The sequence below is a fragment of the Carcharodon carcharias genome, chromosome 19 (assembly GCF_017639515.1).
Source record: "Carcharodon carcharias isolate sCarCar2 chromosome 19, sCarCar2.pri, whole genome shotgun sequence".
In the NCBI taxonomy this organism is placed as follows: Eukaryota; Metazoa; Chordata; class Chondrichthyes; order Lamniformes; family Lamnidae; genus Carcharodon; species Carcharodon carcharias.
In genome coordinates, this window is record NC_054485.1 from 108,942,262 (window position 1) to 108,968,305 (window position 26,044).

The window sequence follows — 26,044 nt, forward strand, 5'->3', positions numbered from 1 at the left end:
GGTGTGTGACTTAAAGGTGAAGTTGCATGTGCTGATGTCACCATGTGTCTGCTGCCCAAGTTCTTTTCAGAGTTAGAGGTCACAGATTTGGCAGGTGCAGTCAAAGGAGCCTTGGGAGTGACTGCAGTGCATCTTGTAGATGATGCACACTGCTTCCACAGTGCACTGGTGGTGGAGTGAATGAATGGTTGTGGTGATGGAGAGAGTGTCCATCAAGTGGACTGCTTGTCCCCAGATGGTGTTGAATCTTCTTGAATGCTGTTGGATCTAGATAAGTGGCATGTATTCCAGTACATTCCTGACGTGTCTCGTTTGTGGTGAATAGGCTTTGGGGAGTTACTCCCTGCAACGTTCCTCGCCTCTGGCCTGCTCATCCAGTTAAGTTTCTGATCAATGGTAACCTCAGGATGGTGGTGATGAGGGACTCTTTGGTGGTAATGCTGTTGAATGTCATGTGCAGATGGCTAGATGCCCTGTTTTATCAAATGGGCATTGCCTACACTTGTGTGGTATGAATGTTAATTGCCACTTATCTGTCCAAGTATGAATATTGGCCAAAGTTTGCTTCATTTTTTTTAGTTCTTTCATGGGATGTGGGCATCACCGGCATAGCCAGCATTCGTTGCCCATCCCAGTTGCCCTTGAACTGAGTGGCATGCTAGGCCATTGCAGAGGGCAAGTCAGGGTCAACCACATTGTAGTGGATCTGAAGTCACATGTACACCAGACCACATTGGGTAAGGACGGTAGATTTCCTCTTGTAAAGGGCATTTGTGACCGGAAGGGTTTTTACAACAATCAATGAAAGCTGTCCTAATCACTGTTACTGAGACTAGTTTTATATTACATATTCATTAATTGAATTTAAATACCATCTTTTGCCATGGTGGGATTTGAATTCATGTCCTCTAGGCATCTGGTCCAGTGATATTACCAATACACCACTGTTTACTTTCTAATACTGAGGAGTTAGCATGTTATTGAACAGTGTGTAATCATCAACGAGCATCCCCACTTCTGACCTCATAACAGAGGGAAGCTCATTGATGAAACAGCTGATGATGGTTGTTCCGAGGCCATTGCCCTGGAACTGGGTGATTGGTCTCCAGCTACAACAATCAACTTCCTTTGTTCAAGGTATGACTTGAGGCAGTGGAGAACTCCCTCCCTGATTCCCATTGTCATCAACTTTACCATCTGCCACAAACAGTCAAATGCTGCCTTGATTTCAAGAACAATCACTCTCACCTCACCTCTAGAATTCAGCTCTTTTCTCCAAGTTATGACCAAGGCTGTAATGTGGTCAAGGCCTGAGTACTCTTGGTGAAGTTTTGGTGAACAGGTTATCGCGGAGTAAGTGCTGAGTCTGTATGATTCTTCTTCAAGAGGAGCAATACAGACTCAAAATGTCAACTCTGTTTTCCTCTCCATAGATGCTCTCAGACCTGCTGAGTGTTTCCAGCATTTTCTGTTTTTGTTTCAGATTTCCAACATCCGCAGTATTTTGCTTTTATCTTAACCGTGGTGCAAACCTATTCATTCATTGAGAGAATAATGGACTAGCACACCATTGAAGGCTGCTGTTCATTTCCTCCTGCGTGCACACATCAACATGTGATGTCAAGTCTACCGCTTCACTGGTGCTCTCGCATTGCTGCCAATCCCTCTAATATGCAACATGGTATCAGGAAGGAACGGCAGATACACAGCCCAGTTCAAATGTAAAGTCATTTGAGATTTCAGAGCAGAGAAATAATTTTGTGCAGCAGCTCAAGAATTCAAGGTATGGGAGAAGGTCTTTAGAGATTAGAGGAAACTCTCTGCACAACTCAGGCAGGTGCCTAAGAATAAATGTGCAGACAGAGGAAAGTACAGCATGTGGCCACAGTTGGAAGATGAAGTTGCAAAATACGCCAATGAAAATCACCAGAATGGACTCCCAGTTTCTCACAGACCTTTTCAAGTCTTCACCCTGAAGGAAGCAAGAAAATTGGGGGGGCGTTACAGATTTCAAAGCCAGACCTGGATGTTCTCCCAGGTTGATGGAGAGAAACAACTTTGTACTGGAACAGAAGACCAAGATTTCACAGCTTCTCCCAGCAGAACCTAATGACAGGTTTATCAGATTTCAGCAGTTTATAATCAAACATCAAAATAAGAACGGATACAGAATGATCTGAATGGGGAACATGGCTGAGCCTGCTGTGAATTTTTATTTGCCCCAGTCAAGCAGTGAGCAAAGTTGGAAAGAAAATAGTGTTAGTGAAGTGAATTGGCCAGGAAAGGGGTAGATTCACCGTTGTCTGTCCGACAGGACAAAACCTGACCCAATGGTATTATTCAAGTGAAGAATCCTCCCAAAACAGCAAAGGAGGAGTCGTCCATGTTCACGATTAAGGATAGATGGATGAATGTGGTTTGAAAATATAGCTGTTGAAAGTTTGGAGTTTCCGACCAGGAGAATTAGGTGAAAAGAGAGTTTCCTCATCTGGGACATATTCAGATCACACCGTGTAAATGATGTTGTTGTTGAAGTTAGATCATAACACTGTGATATTGCAGTGATTCCTGGTGGTCTAACCAAACTTATTCAATCATTGGAAGTCTCTCTAATCAAGCCCTTCAAGGTTAGCATGGGTGAAAAGTGAAATGGCTGGATGATGTGCGGAGAGAGGGCATTGACCATACGGGCTCTGATGTTAGCAACCTGTGTGAATGAGTTGTGGAGGCCTGGGATGAAATCAGAATGGTGGTTGGCATCAAATCATTCAACAGATGGTGGGCTATCCAATGCACTTGATGGGACAGAAGATGATTATTTGTTGAATGATCTGGACGATGCCAACGTGATTGCTGATGAAGATAATGTTGATGCTCCATAAATTGATATCATTCAAGAAGCAGATTGGGACGTGTTATTTGGTTCTGATGATGAGGAGGAGGAGGTGATTTATATGGATTTCAAAACACACAGTGCATGTTCTGCTGTTCAGTGAAAAAGTTGAATGAAATTGTACAAATTTATAGAGGTGACTTTTGTTCCTGATGAATTTGATAAATTTCATGCATTTAGTGTACAGAAATTAATATCTGTCTCTATGGAGATTATTATTTATTTATGAATATAAATTCAATAACAAAAATTCGTTGTGGCTCCTTTTGTGCCACTTTTCAATGCAGAGTTGGCAGGAACAGTCTCAGAACTGGCAACTCTGTGATAGGGAGACAATGGGAGAAGGTGGATTTCAAACTCTCCAAAATGTTACTCATGTTAAAGTAACTCCCCTTATTCATCTTTTACACAGCCAAGGGCAGCATGTGAATGGACAGCTGATAGAGATAAATTCCACGCTGTACATTGCATGGATGCTTCCAGCAGAGTGATACAGAGATACATGTCTCTACCAAAGTGACCAGTGAGAGAATAATCAATATTGCAGATTTAAAGGGACAGGACAGGATGCTTTGTGCAATACATTTCAGCTTGTGTTTCCCATATGTCTACGCACATCTTTGACATTGTTAGGAAATAGAGGTAGTTTTAGTAAGTTATATTAGTATTTGCAGGTGTTGAGAATGAACTTTAGCTTTAATGTTTATGTTTGATTTGTATTTTTGAATCTGTGTGTTAAGGAAAGGTCAAACTGAGTATTCGTTTCACTTTAAAAGGTACCTGCATTACTAATGAGAGTTTTACAACTGTTGCAGCAAGGTCAAACAAACAAGAGTAGAAACAAATAGTGCTGTTGCCTAGCAACAGGGGTCCTGATAGGCCGTTCCCACCAACAGACACACACAAAAACTAAAGAAGCAGCAGTTTTGAGTTGAGTTTGAAGTGAGGTGCCAAAGAGCCTTGACACTGGGAGGAGGAACTGCAGAGTGAGAGCAGATTTTCCAAATGAACAAATAGGTCCCAAAGCCAAAGGAGCAAGACAGAAACAGGGGAATGTCCCAAGCAGACATTCCAGTCAAAGGAAGGACAGGAACCTTGAAAAAGTCCTGTTAATGAAGTCAAGAGTGTACGGCAGAGAGAAAGACTCCGATGTAAAAGAACAGAAGCTGCAGAAAGCAGATTTAAAGTGAGAACAGATTGTAAAAGGCAAGTGGTTCAAATAAACATCTGAATGTCTGTCACTCTTTGCTATGAGCGTATGAATCAGTGGTGCTTTGCCAGCTGAGTCAGTGAGAGACAATGTGTGGAAGGAAGCTTGAATGTATGTGCTGATCCAGGGATGAGGAACATCGGAAGGAGAATTCAAAACCCTGGAGGTCAACCCTTGCGGGAGGCATCTGACAGAAAGTGTCAGTTTGGGAGAAGACTTCAAAGCGAGTTTTGGGAGTGTGGAGATTGGAAACCTTCGTGTGAAAGACAGAGTTTAGTGAGACCATTTGACTCAGGGTGTGACAAGTGTCTGGGGGGAGCTGAGGAGAGATCCATAGCCTCTGGTTGAAGTGGCATCTGTCACTTGGTTTTAGAGTGTGGGGCGTCTATTTGGGATCAGGCTTGTCCAGTGGTCACTTCAGCTGGACATCCTCAACATCCACTCCTGCAAAGGTGGTCACAGTTGCTTTGAGACAGGAGTATATGAAGGAGAGCATCAGGATTCCTGTAACTCACAGGGTTCAATCTCCACCTCCTCCAATCTCTCTCCAGCCACTCCCACTGCCCAAACTTCCACGGACTTTCACCCTCCTCGCCTGTGTTCAATTTTTCTTCTTCAGCTTTCTCATTCTGTGTCTCCTGATGGCTGATATCGGTTGGCCCCCCAGTGTAAAAGTGGATGGGAAATAGACGAGTGTACAATAATAATTCCCTCAGAATTGCAGTGAACTTCATCAGGAAGTCGCTGAGCTGAATACATTCACCAGCTCAGGAACATTGAAACTGAAAGTGCTTTGAATCAGGAAGTGCTGAGTGTGAACATGGCTTCCAGACAGCAGGAGGAGAGTTTGGCCGAGGAGGTAATTTGTCCCATTTGTCTTGATTTCTTCACGGATCCGGTTTCACTGGAGTGTGAACACAACTTCTGCCGCTCCTGTATCACCCAGTGTTGGGAGAAGAAGGGGATAAACTCCTGCCCGGAATGTAGAGAGGAGTTTCCGGAAAGAAACCTCAGAGGCATTCGGGTCTTAGCGAATCTGGCTGAGAAAGCTCGAAAATTAAAGCTGAATCCGAAAGAGAAGGAAAGTAAACTTCAGTGAGGAACCTGAGGAAGAGCTGAAGCTGTTTTGTGAAACTGACAAGAAATTGATCTGTCTGATTTGTAGAGATTCGCGGGAACACAGAGAGCACCGCTTGATGCCGATTAAAGATGCTGTTGGAATGTACAAGGTAAAAGGGAACAGATTTGATCATCTGATTATTTGATCACATTTTCATGGTCTCTCACTTTTATTTTCTGATTTTCTCTCCCAATCCCAGGATCGGGTGAAATCTTCCTTCGATTCTCTCACAGAGAAGAAATCGGCGGTTCTAGAAATGGAGCAGCAGCAGAAACAGAAAATTTCCCAAGTTAGGGTAAAGTCTCCCTGTGCTGAACTTCCAAATTTAATTCATTACTTTGTTGTTTTTATTACAAAAACTCACTATTTTTAACGTTTCTTCTTCTAGAAACAGTCGAGCAGTCTGCAGACCCACATCGCATCCGAGTTCACTAAAATGCACCAGATTCTCACTGAGAAGGAGCAGTGTTTAATCCGAGATCTCAGGGAAGAAGGGGGAAAAATTCTAAAAACAATGGAGGGAAACCTTCGTGAAATTCAGGAGAATTTAAATTCTATTCAGGAGAAACTCTCAAAGTTGGAAAAACTGTTGGAACTAAAAGACGGAGTGATATTTCTGAAGGTGAGGGATTATATTTCAGTTTAGTTCAGTGAAAGTGCACAGTCACAACATGATCCACACGAGCCTCCTCCCATCTTACTTCATTACCCCTGTCAATATATCCTTCTGCTCCTTTCCCCCTCATGTACTTCCCCTTAAACATATCTGCAATTTTTGCCTCAGTGGGCGGAATTTAATGTGTTCCCACTGAGGCCAGTTTGTTGGTGGGATGCGTAGGAGGGTGGGTGGGTGGCTGGTGGGTGGTGGGTACCCTGCCATCTCCCAGCTTCTGTTCATATCGGGAAGGTTCGTGAACTGACTTCCCACTGCCAGTTGAGCCCCTTAAGTGGACAATTAATGACCACTTAAGGGTCTGACCTCACTGTCACTGGTATTCACCCAGCAGCAGGCAGGGAACTCGCCATGAGGGAAGCTCAATAAATAAACCCTGTCCGGGTTGCTGCTGTGTTTCTAAGGGGGGTCCCACATTCAAAAGCACTCAGTGCCTGATTGAGGGTCCCAGCATCGTGAAGTGGGTAGGGTTCACTGAGAGCTATCCCACTGCACATGCAGCCAAGCTCCACCACTCTGCTCTTGCCGGCAACTCCGAACCCGTGACCCCATTCCATCCATCGCTCCGCTGTGGATCAGGTCCCTCCCCAGTGGTGCTACTGAGCAATGAAGAGGTGCCAGCCTCTGATTGGCCGGCAGCTCTCAGTAGGCGGGACGCTTATCCATCTGTTCCTTCATCCCAGGGAAGGCCCACCGCTACCCAATGAAGACCCTGATTGCCATTTAATGTGACAGGTCTTCCCAAAAACAGGTGGCATGGGGTCCTTGCCAGCTCAGCAGCTGGTGGACAAGACCATCAATACCCACATTAAATTCCACCCAGTGACTCCGTGTGATAGTGAATTCCACATTCTCATCACTTTCTTGGTAAAGGAGTTTCTTCTGACTTCCCTGTTGGATTTATTTGGAACTATATTATGTTTACAGCCCTTATTGTTGAACTGCATACTCATGGAGACATCTTCACTGAATCGATCGCATCGACCCCTTTCATAATTTTAAAGCACTCTATCATGTCTTCTCTTTTCTCGAGTAAAGTTGATCAACCTTTGCTGTTAGTTGCATCCTCTTTGTTCTTGTTTGTAAATCTTTTTTAGACTTTCTCCTGTGCTCCGATATCCTTGGTGTTACATACTCATTCTCTTCCATTTCTGCAGCAATGGGAATTGACAATTCTCAGCAGCTTGTAACAATGTGAGTGTAATTCCTGCTTTCTGGATATAGACAGTCAATCTCGGTCAACTCAGATTTGTGTTTTGTTTATTTCAGGAGGAAGCATCTCAGAAGAGGAGGTAGGACATGAACTTTACTGAAATTCAGTGCATGTTGGTAAGATTACTCAGGAAAGTGTTTATGGTTAATTTGTAATCAACTGTTTAATATTTACAGAATTAGCAGTGATGATAATAAACTGTCACTAGCAGATGATGCCCTGCCCATCGAAAAGTTCAATGCACCTTTACCATTACCAGTGTGGAGAGAAATGCTGGATGCCATTAACCCTGGTAAAACTCAAATAATTTCCTTTATCCTGATTTATACTCTATAATTTGAATCATTATGTACACAAATATCATAGATAGTGGGTGGTATTTAATGGGGGTGATGGGGTCTCAGTCACTGGGTGCAATGTGAGGGAGAGCCTCGTGCTGCCTCTTTTAGGGAAGACCAATCACATCAAAAGCCACTCAGACACTTGACAGGACAGCAGCGGGCCTTCCCCCAGACCAACGACCATGGGGGCAGAATCACAGCCACTGAGTGCTGACGGCCAATCAGAGGGGCAATGTCTGCTGCCAGTACGACACCAGCCTGAGGCCTAGGATCAAGGATGGAGCCCAGCAGACAGATCAGTGATGGCTGGAGAGTCTTCACGGGGGAGGAAGTTTGGTCGCAATGGCGCAATGGGATCTCAGTTCCCCTTCCCAATGCTGGGTTCCTCGATCAGGAACTCGAATGCCAGAACACACGGGAGACAGTAAGAAACCCCACAGGCTCATTGCTGTGCTGCCCACATGGTGATTCGCCCAGCCACTGCTGGGTCAATGTCAGTGGTGGCAGGATCAGGCCCTTATGTGGGTTATACTTATCCACTTGGGCCCTCAACTGGCAGCTGGTCAGGAAGGCCACCCACAGGCCTTCCCATCTTGGACTGAATTGGGGAAGAGGCTGGAAGGTGACAGGGCCATAACCCAACACCCTCCCTGATTAAATGGCCCCAACGCCAAACTTGCCACAGTGCACTTAATCCACTTTCTAAAGAGCATCACCTTCAACTGGTCAGCTGGAACTGTTAGCTCCCCGAACATCACCAATACAGGAACTGTCAGAAGAAGCACTGTCTCCAGAACCCATCGATACACTTCCAACTTCCACAAGTGGAAACCTCACCATTCCCAGCTGAATCTTTCCTCCTCTGCAATACTCATCCTCCTGATACATCTTCACCTTGTTTACCAAACTCATATCCATGAACAAGGTCAGGACAGAAAGCCTGGGAATGAGGCTTTGTCTGCCTGTTGAATGAGGAGGAATGGTGAGGGGTATGGAGTCAGCTGGTGTTCACCGTGGTCCTGGAGAGCAAGCATAGAATTGCCATCCATTTCCTGAAAGTGTCAGGAAAGTCTATTTTCTCAATTGCCTTGAGGAAACATTGCACTCACTCTAGGTGCATATTTCTTATACATCCAGAGAGAGTATGAAGGCTGAGATTTGACTGTGGAGTATTATATTGAATAACCGACTCCACATGTGTCCCTGTATCAAATATTATTTGTTGCCACTGACCAGAATAGAAATACCTTGGTGTTGAGAGCCTGATCTAAATTTTCTAGTTGGCATTGAAGAAGAGATTTGGGTTTTTTTGCTGACCAAAGTTAAAGGTCTTTCTGTCCATATGCATTAATGTGTCTAAGGGAGTCGGGATCCCTGTCTCCAGCACATGGTGTAGGGGTTACAGTGGGAAGGGAGACAGCTCTGTCAATCAGGATTGGAATTCCTCTATGTTTTATTCATTCATGGGTTGTGGGCATTGCTGGCTAGGCCAGCGTTTATTGCCTATCCCTAAGTGCCCTTGTGATTGGCAATTATTTGTTGCAACCAGGTCATGACTTTTCCAACAGTAAAATATTGCAGGTGGTGGAATTCTGTCTGAAAAACCAAAAATGCTGGCAATGCTCAGCCAGCCAGGTAGTATCTTTGGAGAGAAGAGCAGTATTAACATTTCAGATCAATGATTCAGACCTGAAGAAAATTAGGAATGTAAAGAAAGCGAAAAGGAGTGGTTTGGGGCTTAACAATGTCAAAAGGCAAGGTTTGTGATAATGATGACAAGTCTCGGGGCACCAAAGCCAGAGGGAGTGGTAATGGACAAAGTAAAGAATCAACATTTGTGGCTAGATGATGTGTCAATGGCTGGATAGCAGTGGTCTGAATGAAAAATAAGGGAATAAAGAAAGAAATGTAAAATATACACTGGAGAAAGAGAACCTAAAACAAAATGTAGGCAGAGGATCTAATCTAAAATTGCTGAATTCAGTGTTGAGGCGAGAAGGCAGAGTGCTGAGTCAAATGATAAGCTGCTGTTCCTCAAGCTTCTCTGAGATAAATTACAACACCGCAGGAGGCCATGGATGGAAAGGTCAGAGTGGGAGCAAAATGTCAAGTGGCAGGAAGTTCGGGATCATGTTTGTGGACTGAATACTGTATTGTAAGAAGCACACGTAAATCGCTTTCACTTGGATGGAGTATTTGGAGCCTTGGACGATGAGAATAGAGGAGGTGAAATGGCAAGTATTGCATCTCCTGTGCTTGGATGGAAAGATGCTGTAGGAAAGGGAGGGGGTATTAGGGGTGACTGAGGAATGGATCAGTGTATCACAGAGGGAGCGGTGTCTTCAGAATCCTGAAAGGGGAGGGCAGGGGATGACATGTTTGGTGATGGAATTAGGCTGAAAGCGGGGAAAATGGCGGAGGATGACCCACTGAGTACAGAAGTTGGTGGGTGCAAGGTGAGGACAATGGGAACCCTATGATAGTTCTGAGTGGGAGGGAAAGCGATGAGATCAGAAGGGTGCGATATAGAACAGTCAAGGTGGAGGATCATGTCAACCACGGTGGGGAGAGTCCTTGGCTGTGGAAAAAGGCAGACAAATCGGGAGTGCTAGCACTCAAGGTCCAAACAGATGCGATGGAAGTGGAGTAACTGGGAGACTGGAGTAGAGTCGTACAGCAAACAGGGTTTGAGGGAGTGTAATCAAGTTAGCTGTGGGAGTCAATGAGTTGTCGTGAATATTAGGGGATATCTTATTCCCAGAAATGGAGACAGAGAGGTCAAGGAAGAGAAGGGAATTGTTAGTGATGGACCAGGAATGTAAAATAAGGGTGGAAGTTACATGCATACTAACATACGATTTAGGAGCAGGAGTAGGCCATTTGGCCCATGGAACCTGCTTTGCCATTTAATAAGATCATGGCCTCAACTCTACTTTCCTGTCTACCATTTTTGACTCCCTTGTTAGTCAAGAATCTATCTTACTCTGCCTTAAAAATATTCAATGACCTGCCTCCACTGCTCTCTGTAGATGAGATCTCCATCTTAAATTGGAGACCCCTTATCCTCCAACTGTGTGCCTCAGTTCTTGTCTAACTCACAAGAGGAAATGGCCTTTCCACATCCAACCTGTCAAGTTCCCTCAGGATTTTATATGCTTCAATAAGATAATCTCTCATTCTTCAAAATCCCAATGAATATAGGCCCTACCTGTACAAACGTTCCTCATACAATAACCACCTTGCACCCCTGAACCTACTCCACAATCCCAGGAATCAGTCAGATGAACCTTCTCTGAATTGCTTCTATTGCAATTATGTCTTTTCTTAAGTAAGGAGACTAAAACTGTACACAGCACACTGGTATGGTTTCACCAATGCCCTGCACAATGTTTCTAGGAGGGAGGGGAAAGCGTGTGTGCGGATGCACGGCAGATGGGCCGGACACGGTTGAGGGCCCTGTCAACGACCGTGGGTGGAAAACCTCAGTTAAGGAAGAAAGTGGACACGTCAGAGGAACTGTTTTTGAAGGTAGCATCATCGGAACAGATGCGTCGGAGGCGAAGGAACTGAGAGAACGGGATGAAGTCCTTAGAGGAACCGGGATGCGAGGAGCTGTAGTCGAGGTAGCTGTGGGAGTCGGTAGACTTGGAATGGATATTGGTGGACAGTCTATCACCAGAGATTGAGACAGAGAGGTCAAGGAAGGGAAGTGTCAGAGATGGATCATGTGGAAATGATGGAGGGGTGGAGATTGGAAGCAAAATTAATAGATTTTTCCAAGTCCCGACCAGAGTATGAAGCAGCACCGAAGTAATCATCGATGTACCGGAGAAAGAGTTGTGGAAGGGGGCCAGTAGGACTGCAACAAGGAATGTTCCCCATACCCCATAAAGAGACAGGCATGTCCTCCTTCTTCCTTAGCCGAGGTTTTCCACCCACGGTAGTTGACAGGTCCCTCAACCGTGTCCGGCCCATCTGTGGAAGTCCCAGTGTTTTCTGCTGTTGTGAGATCCTCATTTAAACAGAGAGATCATGGAATATTCCCCCATTCTCAGCGACTCTATCCCCATCCACAGCAAATCGCTCCGCACCCATCTCCAACCATTCCCATCGCCCTCGATTGCCAGCGAGTCTCTCTTCCTCAATGCTGAGCGAATCTCTCCCCTCTGATCCCCAGTGAGTCTCTCCCCCGATCCCCAGTGAGTCTCTCCCCCGATTCCCAGTGAGTCTCTCCCCCGATCCCCAGTGAGTCTCTCCCCCGATCCCCAGTGAGTCTCTCCCCCGATCCCCAGTGAGTCTCTCCCCCGATCCCCAGCGAGTCTCTCCCCCGATCCCCAGCGAGTCTCTCCCCCGATCCCCAGTGAGTCTCTCCCCCGATCCCCAGTGAGTCTCTCCCCCGATCCCCAGTGAGTCTCTAATTCTCTGCTTTTCTCTCCCAGTCTCTGTGAACCTGGATGTGGAAACAGCGAATCCCTGGCTCGAGGTGTCTGAGGATCTGAAGAGTTTGAGACGGACCCGGACCTGGAGGAGTCTCCCTGACACCGGGAAGAGGTTTACAGTCTGTCCCTGTGCCCTGGGATCAGAGGGATTCACATCGGGGAGACATTACTGGGAGGTGGAGGTGGAGGGGAATCGGCGCTGGATACTGGGAGTAGCCGCAGAGTCTGTGGAGAGGAAGGACGGGGTCAGTCTGAGCCCGGAGACTGGATTCTGGACCATTGAGCGGTTTGAGGATCAGTTTAATATAAAATCCTCTCCTGAATCCCGTCTCCCTGTCGGTCAGATCCCCGGGAAGGTGGGAGTTTATCTCAGTTTTGAGTCTGGGACAGTTTCATTTTACAGCGCGGACACCAAGTCCCATCTCCACAGCTTCACTGGGAATAAATTCACTGAGAAACTTTATCCTTCAGCACTTGGAATAAAAATCAGTTTCTGAGAATCTGCTCCAGGTTCTGATTCGGTTCTGGGAAAGGGGCCGGGGTATCGTGTTGTTACATCATCCCTGACGTCACCATGACTTGACCCCGTGATTCCATTGACAACAGGTTGTTCCTGAACGTGTCATTTAATTTCCAAATTGTAAAATCCCAGTCAGATTGTAAATAAAACCAATACAAATATCAATGTCAGCGGATTAATATAAAATGTAAATTTAATATCTTGTGTGTCTCCTTCCTTCATTTACTACCTGCTTCAGTCAGTCAAACCACCCAGTCCCATCCTCCATCTCTTCACCTGTTTCCCAGTCTGTAGCTGGGATTTCTTCTGTGTTTCCATTTCTCTCTCTGCACCCAGAACATGAAAACCTGAGAGCGAAACCCAGATATTGAAGGGTGACAATTCTGCATTTCCATGGTGTTTGGGAATTTACATTTTTCCCTCTTAACTCCCTCACTTCAAGCTGACCCTTCCCCAGAGTTCATGCTGAGACTCTCTTTCCACACTCCCTCTCAGTTTAATACTAACACACTTCTTCCTCTCACCCTAAAGGGCCAATCCGAGGATCTGCACCTTTCCCTCTCTGCTCCTCTGTCACCCATTTCCCCACTTTCTCTTCATTTCACTTATGACTCTCTGGAACATCACCCATCTCCACCCCCACCTAGCTCACACTCAGTGCCGTATCCCTGCCACTATCACCTGCACACTTGATAACTCCAACACTTTCCTTATTGGCTGGTGAATAGAACAGGCCAACTGTTGGATCCTAGTCATCAGTTTGTTGGATCCTGTTTGCATGTTTGTTGTAAGTGGTGGCCGAGTTGGTACTATGGATAGAGTTGAGTATCAGACACTTCACAGGTGGAAAATCTTGGTTTATTTACAAAGGTACTCCGAAGCTGCTAAACATCTACTTACTCTGCAAACTCTATACTGCCTAACTACCAACTTCAAACTGAGAGGATCACACTGGCAGGCAGAGCAGAGGTACACAAAGCTGTTCACTAATCATTATCTCTGCTCAATGTCCTTGTAATAGGATAAAAATATTGTTTGATATTTTTCTAATATTCTTCACCTAATGGCCTCTGGTGATACTGCAACATAATGTTTCTATGGTAACACAAGATGTAATAGATCTTTAAGAAGAATGTTATCAACGAAGATAATATGATCTTCATACCAATAACAGAGTCGCATGAGCTACATCTGTAGTCAGTAGTTGGTAGTTAGCCAGTATAGTGTTTGCAGAGTAAGTAGATGTTTAGCTACTTCTGAGTATCTTTGTAAGTAAACCAAGATTTTCCACCTATGAAGTGTCTGATACTCAACTCTATCAATAGTACCAACTCGGCCACCACTTAGAACAAGCGTGCGAACAGGATCCAACAAACTGATGACTAGGATCCAACAGTTGTCCTGTTCTGTTCACCAGCCAATCAAATTAATAATACAACCAGCAAGTGCTGGAAAAATGCCCAGCAGATCCAGTCTGTGGGGAGAGAAACAGAGCTGACAGATCAAATTGTTAGTTGTATAAATATATTTTGGAGCAACAACACTACTTGTCAGCAAAAGAGTAAACCTAAAACAACAAACTGTCCATCACATTATTTTTAAACGAGTAATTTCTCAGAATATTGATGTTATTTAGTAAGAACAGGAGGTGGCCATTCAGGCCTTCGAATTTATTTCCATGCTCAGTTAGATCACTCCGTTTCATTTACTCCCTGAAGGACGATATCTGGATTTCAGTCACTACCGTCTGGCGATAGATCTCCAGGGCTCCTGTTTTTCGATGTTGATGTAGGGTGTTGATTAAAAACGTCTTTTAACGTCAAAATCCTATTTTGCATGGAGCAACACCGCCACCTGTGGGCCGTGACCGGGACTCCACAGATTTATTTCCTCCTGCATTACCGAATGAGGTCACCTGGTGGGAGCAAAGCACCGTCTTTTTGCTTTTTGCGAGACATTTCTGTAGATCTGTTTATTAACATTAAATAATTACTGTTTGTGCCAGTGAATGGCTCCATTAGTCTGTGTAGATATTAGGGATGGGTAACAAATACTGGCTTTGCCACTGGCACCCACCAGTTCTGAAGTGCCACCATGCTCTGAGGTTGGGTTTATCTGTCTTGGACACCAGGCCTTGGACCTGGTTGTAGACAGGCTGTAGACATACCTTAGTAACTGTTTAACAATTGTTTATTAATACTACTTCTAAACACATTACAGAGTAATCACGTAGCTTAGGCATGATTGCAATCTCGCTTTTGAGAGTCTAATTCATGACTGGCTCGTATCAGTGGCACCTCATCATCCATGTCATACATTATTATATCCCATCTGTTAATCCTATATACTACACGTTAACCCTTTATAATTCACCTACCCCCAGGTGTGCTATCCTACTTTTTAACTGCCACATGGAACTATATGTTCAACTATTTATATTGCATTTATGTAACTCCAAATGGCATGACCCGACACTGGTGTAACCCAAGCGAGTTACAAAGACGGAGATTTCCTTCACACGGGCAGTCAAAGGAACCTGCCAGTATCGCTTGAGTACATCTATCTTCGTAATGTAGGCTGCTTTACCTACCCTTTATGTGCGTCATCCAGCCGGGGTATCGAGTAGGAGTCGGCTCTGGTCACCGCGTTAACTTTTTGGTAACCAATGCAGAACATTGTGGAGCCATCCAGCTTGGCAACGAGCACAACTGGGGAGCTCCAGCCACTGCTGCTGGGCTCTATTAGTTGGTGCTCCAGCATATAGTTAACCTCCTCCTGAACTGAGCCAGCTTTTCTGAGCCAAGACAATAGGGATGTTGCCTTATTGGAGGGGCCTCTCTCACACCCACATCATGTCGAGCTAGTGTGGTGCAGCCTGGCTTGTCTCTGCATAAGCCTTTAAATGCGGTGAGCAGTCTCATCAAGTCTGCTCACTGCTCTGTGCTTAGGTGGACAAATTATGAGTCTACGTTCACTAGTATCTCTGTGTTGGTTAGTCGGGCAGTAGGGGCTTCCATGTGGGTCCCACCCACATCTCCCTCCAATTCATCCCCACTGCCACCCTCATCCTCTGATCGATGGCAATGGGACAGATGATTAACTGCGTGTCCCCCTCTCGGCTGTGATATTCCTTTATCATGTTGACATGACACAGCTTTAGCTTTTTCCCCTAATCTGGGGTCTAAGTAAGAGAATTTACTTCCCTTAGTTTCTTTGCTACTCTGTACAGGCCACTGAACCGGGTTTTTAAGTATTCACCTGGTGTTGGTAGGAGCACTAACACGTAATCTCCAGGCTGAAGGGTTCAGGCCCTGACATGTTAGTCTGCCTGTCTCTTCGTAACTGCTTTTTAACTGTTCTTGGGCCACATCATAGACTCTCATGAGTCGCTCTCGGAACACTGTTACATAGTCCGACATGGAGACTTCCTCCTTGTATTGAGAAACCTCTCCTTGATTATAGAGTCATAGATATTTACAGCACAGAAGGAAGCCATTCAGCCCTTCATGTCTGTGCCAGTCAACAAAGATCTGATTACACAAATCCCATTTTCCATCGCTTGGCCCATAGCCCTGGAGGCTAGGGCAATGCAAGTGACTCTCTAAATATTTCTTAAATGTTACGAGAGTTTCAAACTCAACCAGCCTTTCAGGCAGTGAGTTCCAGCCTCCCACCAGCCTCTGCGTGAAAAAGTTTCTCCTCAACTCCACTCTTATCCTTCTACCTCTTACCTTAAATCTATGCCTCCTGATTATTGACTCCCCCTACTATTGGAGAAAGTGCCTTCATATCCACCCTATCTATTGCCCTCATATTGCTGTACACCTCTATCAGATTCCCTCTCAACTGATTAGTTTCAGAATCCCTCGCACTTTGTGCCTCAGCTAATTCAAACAGAGTAAACCTGGTGCATACACTGGGTGAGTCCCTGACAGCGAACAGAAGAAAACCTAGTCCTTTATCCCAGTCATGAGGGGACTCATGGCAGTATGACCTGATCATTGTTTTTAGGGTCTGCTGGTACAGTTCTAGTGTCCTCTGTGACTGCAGCTGATACACTGAAGACTTCCACATGGCACACTGGTCAGAAAAGTGAGATCCTATGGCATACAAGGGAAAGTGGCAGGTTAGATCGAAAATTGGCTTAGTGAAAAGAAACAAAGGCTACTGTTCGATGGATATTTTTGTGAATGGAAAACGGCTTCCAGTGGTGTTCCACAGGGCTCAGTGTTGGGGCCCTTGCTGATTGTTGTATATATTAATGATTTCGACATAAATTAGGGAGATATGATTGGGAAATTTGCAGATGAGACAAAAATTGGCCATGTAGTTGATGGTGAATGGGACAGCTGTTGTCTCCAGGATTATATCAATAGTTTGGTTGAGTGGTCAGAAAAGTGGCAACTCATATAAAAGGAAAAAACTAGGCACTTTACGCCTTCTGGACTGAATATTGAATTCAACAACTTTAGATCTTGAACTCCCTCCTACATCCCCACCCCCTTCCATTTCTTCCCCCTTCCTTTTGTTTTTCCAATAATTTATATAGATTTCTCTTTTCCCTCCTATTTCCATTATTTTTAAAGCTATACCTTTTATGCCCTGTTAGTCTTTCCACCCCACCCCCACTAGAGCTGTACCTTGGGTGTCCTGCCATCCATTCTTAATTAGCACATTTGTTTAGATAATATCACTACCTTCAACACCTCTTTGTTCTTTTGTCTGTGACATCTTTTGATGAGCTGCACCTATCACTGCTTGCTTGTCCCTACAACACCACCCCCCACTTCTCGCCCCACACCCTGCACTTCACCCCCCACCCCCCCACCACCTTAAACCATCTTATATTTCACCCCTCTCCTAATATTACTCAGTTTTACTGAAGGGTCATGAGGATTCGAAATGTCAACTCTTCTTCTTCACCGATGCTGCCAGACCTGCTGAGTTTTTCCAGGTGATTCTGTTTTTGTTTCATATAAAAGGTACTTGGATCTGCATCTGAAATGCTGTAAGCTGCAAGGCTCCGGGCCCGGTGGTGGAAAGTGGGATTAAAATGAGTGGCTAGTTTCATTTTTTCTCTTTTTCTGGCTGGAACAGGCACGATGGGCTGAGTGGCCACTTCCTGCGCTGTAACTTTTCATTGGTCCTAAGGTTCAACTGGGTCATGCCCAGGTTCCCCATGGCTTTCTGGAATAGTTGGATATGAAATTTGAGCCCTGATCTGACTGGATCTCGGTGGGCAGTTCATACCCGGTAAAGAGTTGTGTTAATTCCCCCACTCACTGTTTTAGCAGATATGGTCCTCAGGGGACCAGCCTCTGGGAAGCGGGCAGCCTCGCCCATGGTGGTATTGCTCTACTGGTACCTCCCATTTGTTTACGGCAGAAGCCCCACACCGTCCACTAACAACTTGCTGAATGTTTCCCCAAAAGCCGGCACAGGAATGCGAGGTACAGCTCTTATTGGTGGATAGGGTTTTCCCACAAACTGGCAGGTGTGGCAGATTCTGCAAAACTGTACTACATCCCTGTGGAGGTTCAGCCAATAGAAATGATGGCTGATGCGGGCTTGTGTTTTGCATTTACCGACATGCCCAGCCATTAGAATTTTGTGAGCTCCCCCTAATATTACCCCACAGTACCGTAGCGGGACCACTACCTGGTGGATCACTGTCTACACCTCGTTTGCAGGTCTCTGAGGGGTCTCCATGTCCTCATCAGCACCTCATTTTTAATGTAGTACCATTCAGGGACTGCTCCTGCCTCAGCTTCAGGCCGTTCGCTCTTCTATCTGCTGTAGCCCTTCACTTTCCACTGACGGAGATGGTCTGGCCACAGACCACGTTACCACACAGTCAGGGAAAATGCCAGGCACTTTCTCCTGCAGCTGTTCTGTCTCCCTGAATCAGTCGGCTTCTCTGAGACCACTGGGGACGCTATTACCTTTGATCCCACCAGGTCATTGCCGAGGAGCAGGTCAACCCCATCCACAGACAAACGAGAGTGTGTCGTCCACTGACACAAGGTCACACTTCAGATGCTCCCGATATAAGGGGATGGGCACCTATCCTCCTTCAATCGCCTTTACCTGCACCTTGGCACTTACTGCACACTCTGGTGGGAAGGTCATGCCTTTTCCCAACAGTAGAATTTAGTTGGCCTCTGTGTCCCTCAGTATCACTATAGGCTTACTCACCCAGGCAAAATGTGGCCACCCTTCTTTTCGATACAAAATCCTTGTAACTCTCAGGGGTTTGTTTAACCTCAACCGCACTGTCAGGAGCACATCAACAGGGATTGCAGCTGCAGTCAGAGCCATAGCTGGTCTGCTACACTCTCTGAGTCAAATTCTCTGTCGATGGAGCCTTGGTGAATTCCTGTAGTGCATCTTGTAGATGGTACACACTGTTGCTACTGTGCATCGGTGTTGGAGGGAGTGAATGTTTGTGGATGTGGCACCAATCAAGTGGGCTGCTTTGTCCTGGATGGTGTGGAGCTTCTTGAGTGTTGATGGACCTGTACTCATCCAAGCGACTGGGGAGTATTCCATCACATTCCTGACTTTTGCCTTGTAGATGGTGGACAGGCTTTGGGGACTCAGGAGGTGAGTTACTCATCGCACGATTCCTAGCTTCTGACCTGCTCTTGTAGCCACAGTATTTATATGGTTAGTCCAGTTCAGTTTCTGGCCAATGGTAACCCCCAGGATGTTGATAGTGAGGGATTCAGTGATGGTAATGCCATTGGACATCAAGGGACAATGGTTGGATTCTCTCTTGTTGGAGATGGTCATTGCCTGACACTTGTGTGGCATGAATGTTACTTGCCACTTGTCAGTCCAAGTCTGGATATTTTCTAGGTCTTGCTGCATTTGGACATGGACTGCTTTAGTATCTGAGGAGTTGTGAATGGTGTTGAACATTGTGCAATCATCAGTCATCATCCCCACTTCTGTCCTTATAATAGAAGGAAGGTCATTGATGAAGCAACTGAAGATGGTTAGGCCAAGGACACTACCCTGAGGATCTCTTGCAGTGATGTGCTGGAGCTGAGATGACTGACCAACAAACCAGAACCATCTTCCTTTGTGCTAGGTATGATTCCAACCACTGGAGAGTGTTCCTCCTGATTCCCATTGACTCCAGTTTTGTGAGGGCTCCTTGATGCCACACTCGGTTAAAAGTGGCCTTGATGTCAAGGGCAGTTACTCTCACCTCACCTTGGGAGTTCAGATCTTTTGTCCATGTTTGAACCAATGAGGCCAGGAGCTAAGTTGCCTGGGTGGAACATAAACTGGGCAACAGTGAGCAGGTTATTGCCAAGCAAGTGCCACTTGCTAGCACAGTTGATGAGCCTTCCACACTTTACTGATGATGGAGAGTAGGCTGGTGGGGTGGTAAGTGGCCGGGTTGGATTTGTCCTGTGTTTTGTATACAGGACATAGCTGGGCAATTTTCCAGATAGCTGGGCAGATGCCAGTGTTGCAGCTGTACTGGAACAGCTTGGCTAGGAGCACGGCAACTTCTGGAGCACAAATCTTCAGCACTATTACCGGCATATTGTTAGGGTCACAGTTCTTCATCCCAGGAATCATTCTTGTGAATCTCCTCTGTACTCTCTCCAATGCCTTCACTTCTTTCCTCAAGTATGGCACCCAGAACTGGACGCAGTAGTCCAGATGAGGTCTAACCACTGTCTTATACAAGTTCAACATGACTTTACTCTTGCACCCAATGCCCCAATTAATAAAGCCTAAGATACTATATGTTTTAATAACTGCTCTCTCAACATGCCCTGCCATCTTCCATGACCTATGTACATACACACCGAGGTCCCTCTGTTCCTGCACCTCCTTTAGAGTATCTCCCTTTATTTTGTACTGTCTCACCACATCTTTCCTGCCAAAATGAATCACCTCACATTTCTCTGCATTGAATGTCATCTGCCACTTGTCTGCCCAATCCACCAACATGTCAATGTCCTTTTGAAGTGCAAGACTGTCCCCATCACAATTGACATTTCCAACCTTCGTATCATCTTCAAATTTTGAAACCATGCCCTGAACACCACAGTCTAGGTCATTAATATATGTCAGGAAGAGCAAGGGTCCCAATACTGACCCCTGAAGAACTCCACTACAAACCTTCCTCCAATCTGAAAAACAACCATTTATCATTATTCTCCAATTCTGTCACTTAGGAATTTCCTATCCAAGTGCCTACTTTCCTTTCTATTCCATGTGCTAGAATCTTTCCTTACAAGTCTGTTGTGTGGCACTTTTTCAAATGCCTTTTGAAAATCCATATATACCACATCAACAACATTTCCTTTACCAACCTTCCCTGTTACCTCCTCAAAAGACTCCAGCAAGTGAATTAAACATGATTTTCCCTGAATGAATCCACACTTGCTTTGCATAATTATCCTGCACTGGTCTGAGTGATTATTGATTTTATCCCATACTATAGTTTCCAGAAGTTTCCCTACCGCTGAAGTTAAACTGACTGGTCTGTTGTTGTCAGCTTTATCCTTGCACATATTTTTGAACAAGGGTGTAAACATTAGCAGTTCCCCCATCCTCTGGCACCTGTGACTAAGGAAGGCTGGAAGATTATCACTGGTACCTCTGCAATTTCCACTCTCACTTCCCTCAGCACCCTTGGATGCATCTCATCCGGTCCTGATTCTTTACTTATTTTAAGTAAATAATAACCTTTCTAACACCTCCTTCCCCTCAATTGTAAGTTCCTCTGGTATACCAGTTACCTCCTCTTTCACCTCAGTCTGGGTAGCAAGTTCTTCCTTTGTGAAGACGGATGCAAAGTATTCGTTCAACACTTCCACTATTTCTCCAGCCTCCACTTGCAAGTCCCCTTTAATGTCCCGAAACAGGCATACTGTTTCTTTTAACACCCTTTCATTATTCCCATGCATACAAAAAACCTTGGGATCTTTGCTTTCTGTTAGGTAGCCAATCCTCAATCCATGATAATAAATAACTCCCAACACCATGAGATCGTACAGTGTGTCGTAACATTTTATGTGGCTAGTATCAAATGCCTTTTGGAAATCCAAATAAACAACATCTACTGGGTTTGCTGCACCCACCTTGCCCATTACATTAACAAAAACTGACATAAATTTTACCAACACCAATTCTCTTTCATAAAGCTACATTGTCTATGTTTTATTTTTTAATGAATTTCCAAACGTCTTGTTACTACTTCCCAAATAACGGTTTCCAGCTTTTCCTGTGACAGATGTTAGGCTAACAGACTTGTAGCTTCCTGACTTCTATCTCCCTCCTTTCTTGAATCGGAATGTGACATTTGCAGTTTTCCAACCTGCTGGGACCCTTCCAGGATCTCGGGAAGTTTGGAAGATTACAAAGAATGATCCCACTTCTTTTAAGACCCGAGGATGCAGGCCAGCAGGGCCAAAGGACTTCTCAGATTCTAATCCCATTAGTTTTCCAAGTACTTTTTCTCTACTGATAATGATGTCTTAAATTACTCTCTCCCTTTTGCTCCTGTTTTTCCACCATCATTGGAATGTTTTTATTGTCTTCTACGGTGAAGACAAAATATTTGTTCAAAGTCTGTGCCTTTCCTTGTTTTTCATTATTAATTCCCCAGCCTCAACCTCTGAGGGACCAACAATGACGTTAGATAATCTCTTCCCTTCATATAGAGGCCCCATTGTCTGTTTTTATATTTCTTGCTAATTTCTCTCATAGTACATTTGCTCCCTCTTTATTATTCTCCCATTATCCTTCACTGACTTCTAAAGCTTTCCCAATCTTCTGGCCTCCTACTAATCTTCACAATATTCCATGCCTTTCTTTTCAATTTGATAACATCTTAAACTTCCTTAGTTATTGATGGATAGTTTACTCTTCTCATAGAATCTTCCTTTCACAAAGGAATATATCTTTATTTGGATAGTTCAGCTGTCCTAATCTCTCCTTAGGAGGTTCAGATTGAGAATTTGTTTGCTATTGATTCTGTGAAGAAACCTGGGACATTTTATTGTTAAAGACGCTATTTAAATGTAACTTGTGGTTGCTGCTCCTGTTCAGATGCCAGATTTATAATCTTTTCATTTTTTACAAATCTTTTAAAATCAAAAATACCCCTTTTGTTTTTTCTTTATTCATTCATAGGATGTGGGTGTTGCTGGCTAGGCCAGCATTTTTTGCCCATCCCTAAATGCCCTTAAAAAGGTGGTGGTGAGCTGCCTTCTTGAACCGCTGCATTACATGTTAACTGTTGATCTGAAAGTAAAAGCAAAAGAACGAGAATAAAAGAGTTAACGAGACTAAAAATGGAAAGAAGCACCTCCGGAGGATCCTAAATGTTCCATTGCAATGAGTAACTTCTGAAATAGAATCATTGTTGTTTAGTACATACATGCTGCAAGTTTTCCTACATAACAACGTCTCAAACAACAAATCAGGGAATGTCGACATCGTCATCCATGCCAGATAGAGTTTGCTCAAATGGACCAACATTTTGATTCTGAGGTGACTGAAATGCCAGTAAAGACAAGCTAACACACCAACATCTGATTTTGTATTAAGGTTTTCTAAATCATTTCCACTTGGTGACAAAATACATCTATTCGGCGTTCCAATCAGCTAAATTCAGAGTATACAAACTCCACCCAGTGTTAATAGATTAAGGTCATAAACTGCTCAATGTTACTGCTGCTATAACCTGACTGTGCTCCCTCTCTCTAATACTGCTAACCTGCAATAGAATATTGATATGCCCTTTGAACAATTGGAAATGGCTAATCCAATCATTGTACTTACATAGAGTGCCTGTCATTCAAGGTGATACAGAGAATGATGGAAACTGATGTCACATTGAAGTGCAATAGGGTGTGGAGTTGCGGGGGAAATGAATCCTATCTTAAAAATTTACTCTATCAGCGCACTGTGGCAGCAGTGTGCACCATTTATTGCATTATAGCAACTCACCCAAGGGTTTCTGACAGCACCTTCGGAAGGTGTCAGGGAGGGAGTTGTAAGGTTTGACCCAGCCACGTTGAAGGAACAGGCCAATATTTCCAGGTCAAGATAGTGTGTGACTTAGAGGTGAAGTTGCATGTGCTGGTGTCACCATGTGTCTGCTGCCCAAGTTCTTTTCGGAGTTAGAGGTCACAGGTTTGGCAGGTGCAGTCAAAGGAGCCTTGGGAGTGACTGCAGTGCATCTTGTAGATGACGCACACTGCTTCCACAGTGCACTGGTGGTGGAGTGAATGAATGGTTGTGGTGATGGAGAGAGTGTCCATCAGGTGGACTGCTTGTCCCCAGATGGTGTTGAATCTTCTTGAATGCTGTTGGATCTAGATAAGTGGAGTGTATTCCAGCACATTCCTGACGTGTCTCATTTGTGGTGAATAGGCTTTGGAGAGTTACTCCCTGCAAAGTTCCTCGCCTCTGGCCTGCTCATCCAGTTAAGTTTCTGATCAATGGTAACCCAAGGATGTTGGTGATGAGGTACTCATTGTTGGTAATGCTGATGGCTAGATTCCCTGTTTTAGCGAATGGGCATTGCCTACACTTGTGTGGTATGAATGTTAATTGCCACTTATCTGTCCAAGTATGAATATTGGCCAAGGTTTGCTGCATTATCTTTTAGTTCTTTCATGGGATGTGGGCATCACTGGTATAGCTTTTTTTTGCAAAAATATACTTTATTCATAAAAAATCGTCAACAACCATTTCAAACCTTTTCAAAATGACCATCACAAAAATACAATCAGGTTCAACTTTTACAACATGAATCACAAGGTTTATAAGTACAAACAATGAATATTACAATCATTTGCAGACATTCATGTTGAGCTGTACATCCCGAGAGGCTCTTCACAGTTCCCAGTCCCTCGGTGCACTGTGGCAGAAAGGTCTTAGGCAGCGACCCTTCCCCATTGTGCCTTTGCGGCGACTGCCCCAAGCTTTTGTGCGTCCCTCAGCACGTAGTCCTGGACTTTGGAATGTGCCAGTCTGCAACACTCGGTCAGGGACAACTCTTTGCACTGGAAGACAAACAAGTTTCGGGCATACCAAAGAGTGTCTTTAACCGAGTTGGTGATCCTCCAGCTGCAGTTGATGTTTATCTCGGTGTGTGTCCCTGGGAACAGCCCGTAGAACACAGAGTCCTGTCTCACAGAACTGCTCGGGATGAGCCTCGACAAAAACCACTGCATCTCTCTCTAGACCTTCTTTGCAAAGGCACAATCTACAAGGAGGTGAACAACGGTCTCTTCCCCTCCACAGCCACCTCGAGGGCAACGTGCCGAGGGTGTGAGACTCCTGGCGTGTAGGAAGGATCTGACAGGGAGCCAAGCTACATCTTGGTGCTTGTTGGAAAGTTCTGGCGATGAGGCATTCTGCCAAATGACTTTGTCAGTCTGCTCGGGGAACCATCCCACTGGATCCACCGTCTCCTTTTCTCTCAGGGCCTCTAAGACATTACGTGCCGACCACTGCCTGATGGACTTGTGGTCAAAGGTGTTTCTCTGCATAAATTTTCCCATGAGGGACAGGTGGTATGGCACGGTCCAACTACTTGGAGCGTTCCACGGCAGCGTGGCCAGACCCATCCTTCGCAACAGTGGGGACAGGTAGAACCTCAGCACGTAGTGACACTTGGTGTTTGCATACTGAGTGTCTATGCACCGCTTGATGCAGCCACACACAAAGGTGGCCATCAGTATGAGGGCGATGTTGGACATGTTTTTTACCCCTTTATCTAGAGGCTTGTACATCATGTTCCTCTGGACACAATCCATTTTCGACCTCCAGATAAAGCGGAAGGTGGCTCGGGTGATCGCCACCACACAGGAGTGTGGAATGGGCCAGACCTGCGCCACGTACAGCAACAGCGAGAGTGCCTCACACCTGATGACCAGGTTCTTACCCACAATGGAGAGGGAGCGTCGCTCCCACATGCCCAGTTTCCTTTTCACCATAGACACTCGCTCCTTCCAGTTTCTAACGCATGCCCTGGTCCCTCCGAACCATATCCCCAGCACCTTCAGGCCGTCAACCCTGACAGTGAAGGGGACAAAGGATCGGTCAGCCCAGTTCCCAAAGAACATGGCCTCACTCTTCCCACGATTTACCTTGGCTCCCGAGGCCAGTTCGAACTGGTTGCAGATGTGGATCTGTCTGCATACCGACAGCGGATCCCAGCAGAAGACGGCGACATCGTCCATGTACAGGGAATCTTTGATCTGAGTGCCTGCACTGCCTGGGATCGTCACTCCTCTTATGCCCGGATCCTTCCTGATGGACTCAGCAAAGGGTTCTATGCAACACACAAAAAGAACAGGCGAGAGAGGACAGCCCTGCCTGACTCCAGATTTAATCTGGAAGCTATCTGATTCCCACCCATTGATTGAGACTGCGCTACTGATGTTAGTGTAGAGCAGTTGGATCCATTTGCGAATTCCATTCCCAAACCCCATTTTGGAGAGCACATCCACCATGTAGGTGTGCGATATTCTGTCAAAGGCCTTCTCCTGATCCAGGCTGATGAGGCAGGTATCCACACCCCTGTCCTGTACATAGGCAATCGTATCCCTGAGCAGCGCGAGGCTGTCAGAGATCTTCCTGCCCGGCACAGTG

The 26,044-nt window shown here is 45.3% G+C and overlaps 1 protein-coding gene across 1 annotated transcript in view; it reads left to right on the plus strand.

The window, feature by feature from the left end:
* The first annotated feature begins 4,669 nt into the window (after positions 1 to 4,669).
* The window catches only part of LOC121291327, a 58,520-nt gene continuing 37,145 nt past the window's right edge, over positions 4,670 to 26,044 (plus strand). The window contains 8 exon segments of the mRNA XM_041212398.1: positions 4,670 to 5,216; positions 5,218 to 5,332; positions 5,423 to 5,518; positions 5,612 to 5,845; positions 7,166 to 7,188; positions 7,286 to 7,401; positions 11,890 to 12,384; positions 17,701 to 17,859. Of these exon segments, the coding sequence (XP_041068332.1) occupies positions 4,924 to 5,216; positions 5,218 to 5,332; positions 5,423 to 5,518; positions 5,612 to 5,845; positions 7,166 to 7,188; positions 7,286 to 7,401; positions 11,890 to 12,384; positions 17,701 to 17,859 (1,531 nt within the window). The 5' untranslated portion in view covers positions 4,670 to 4,923.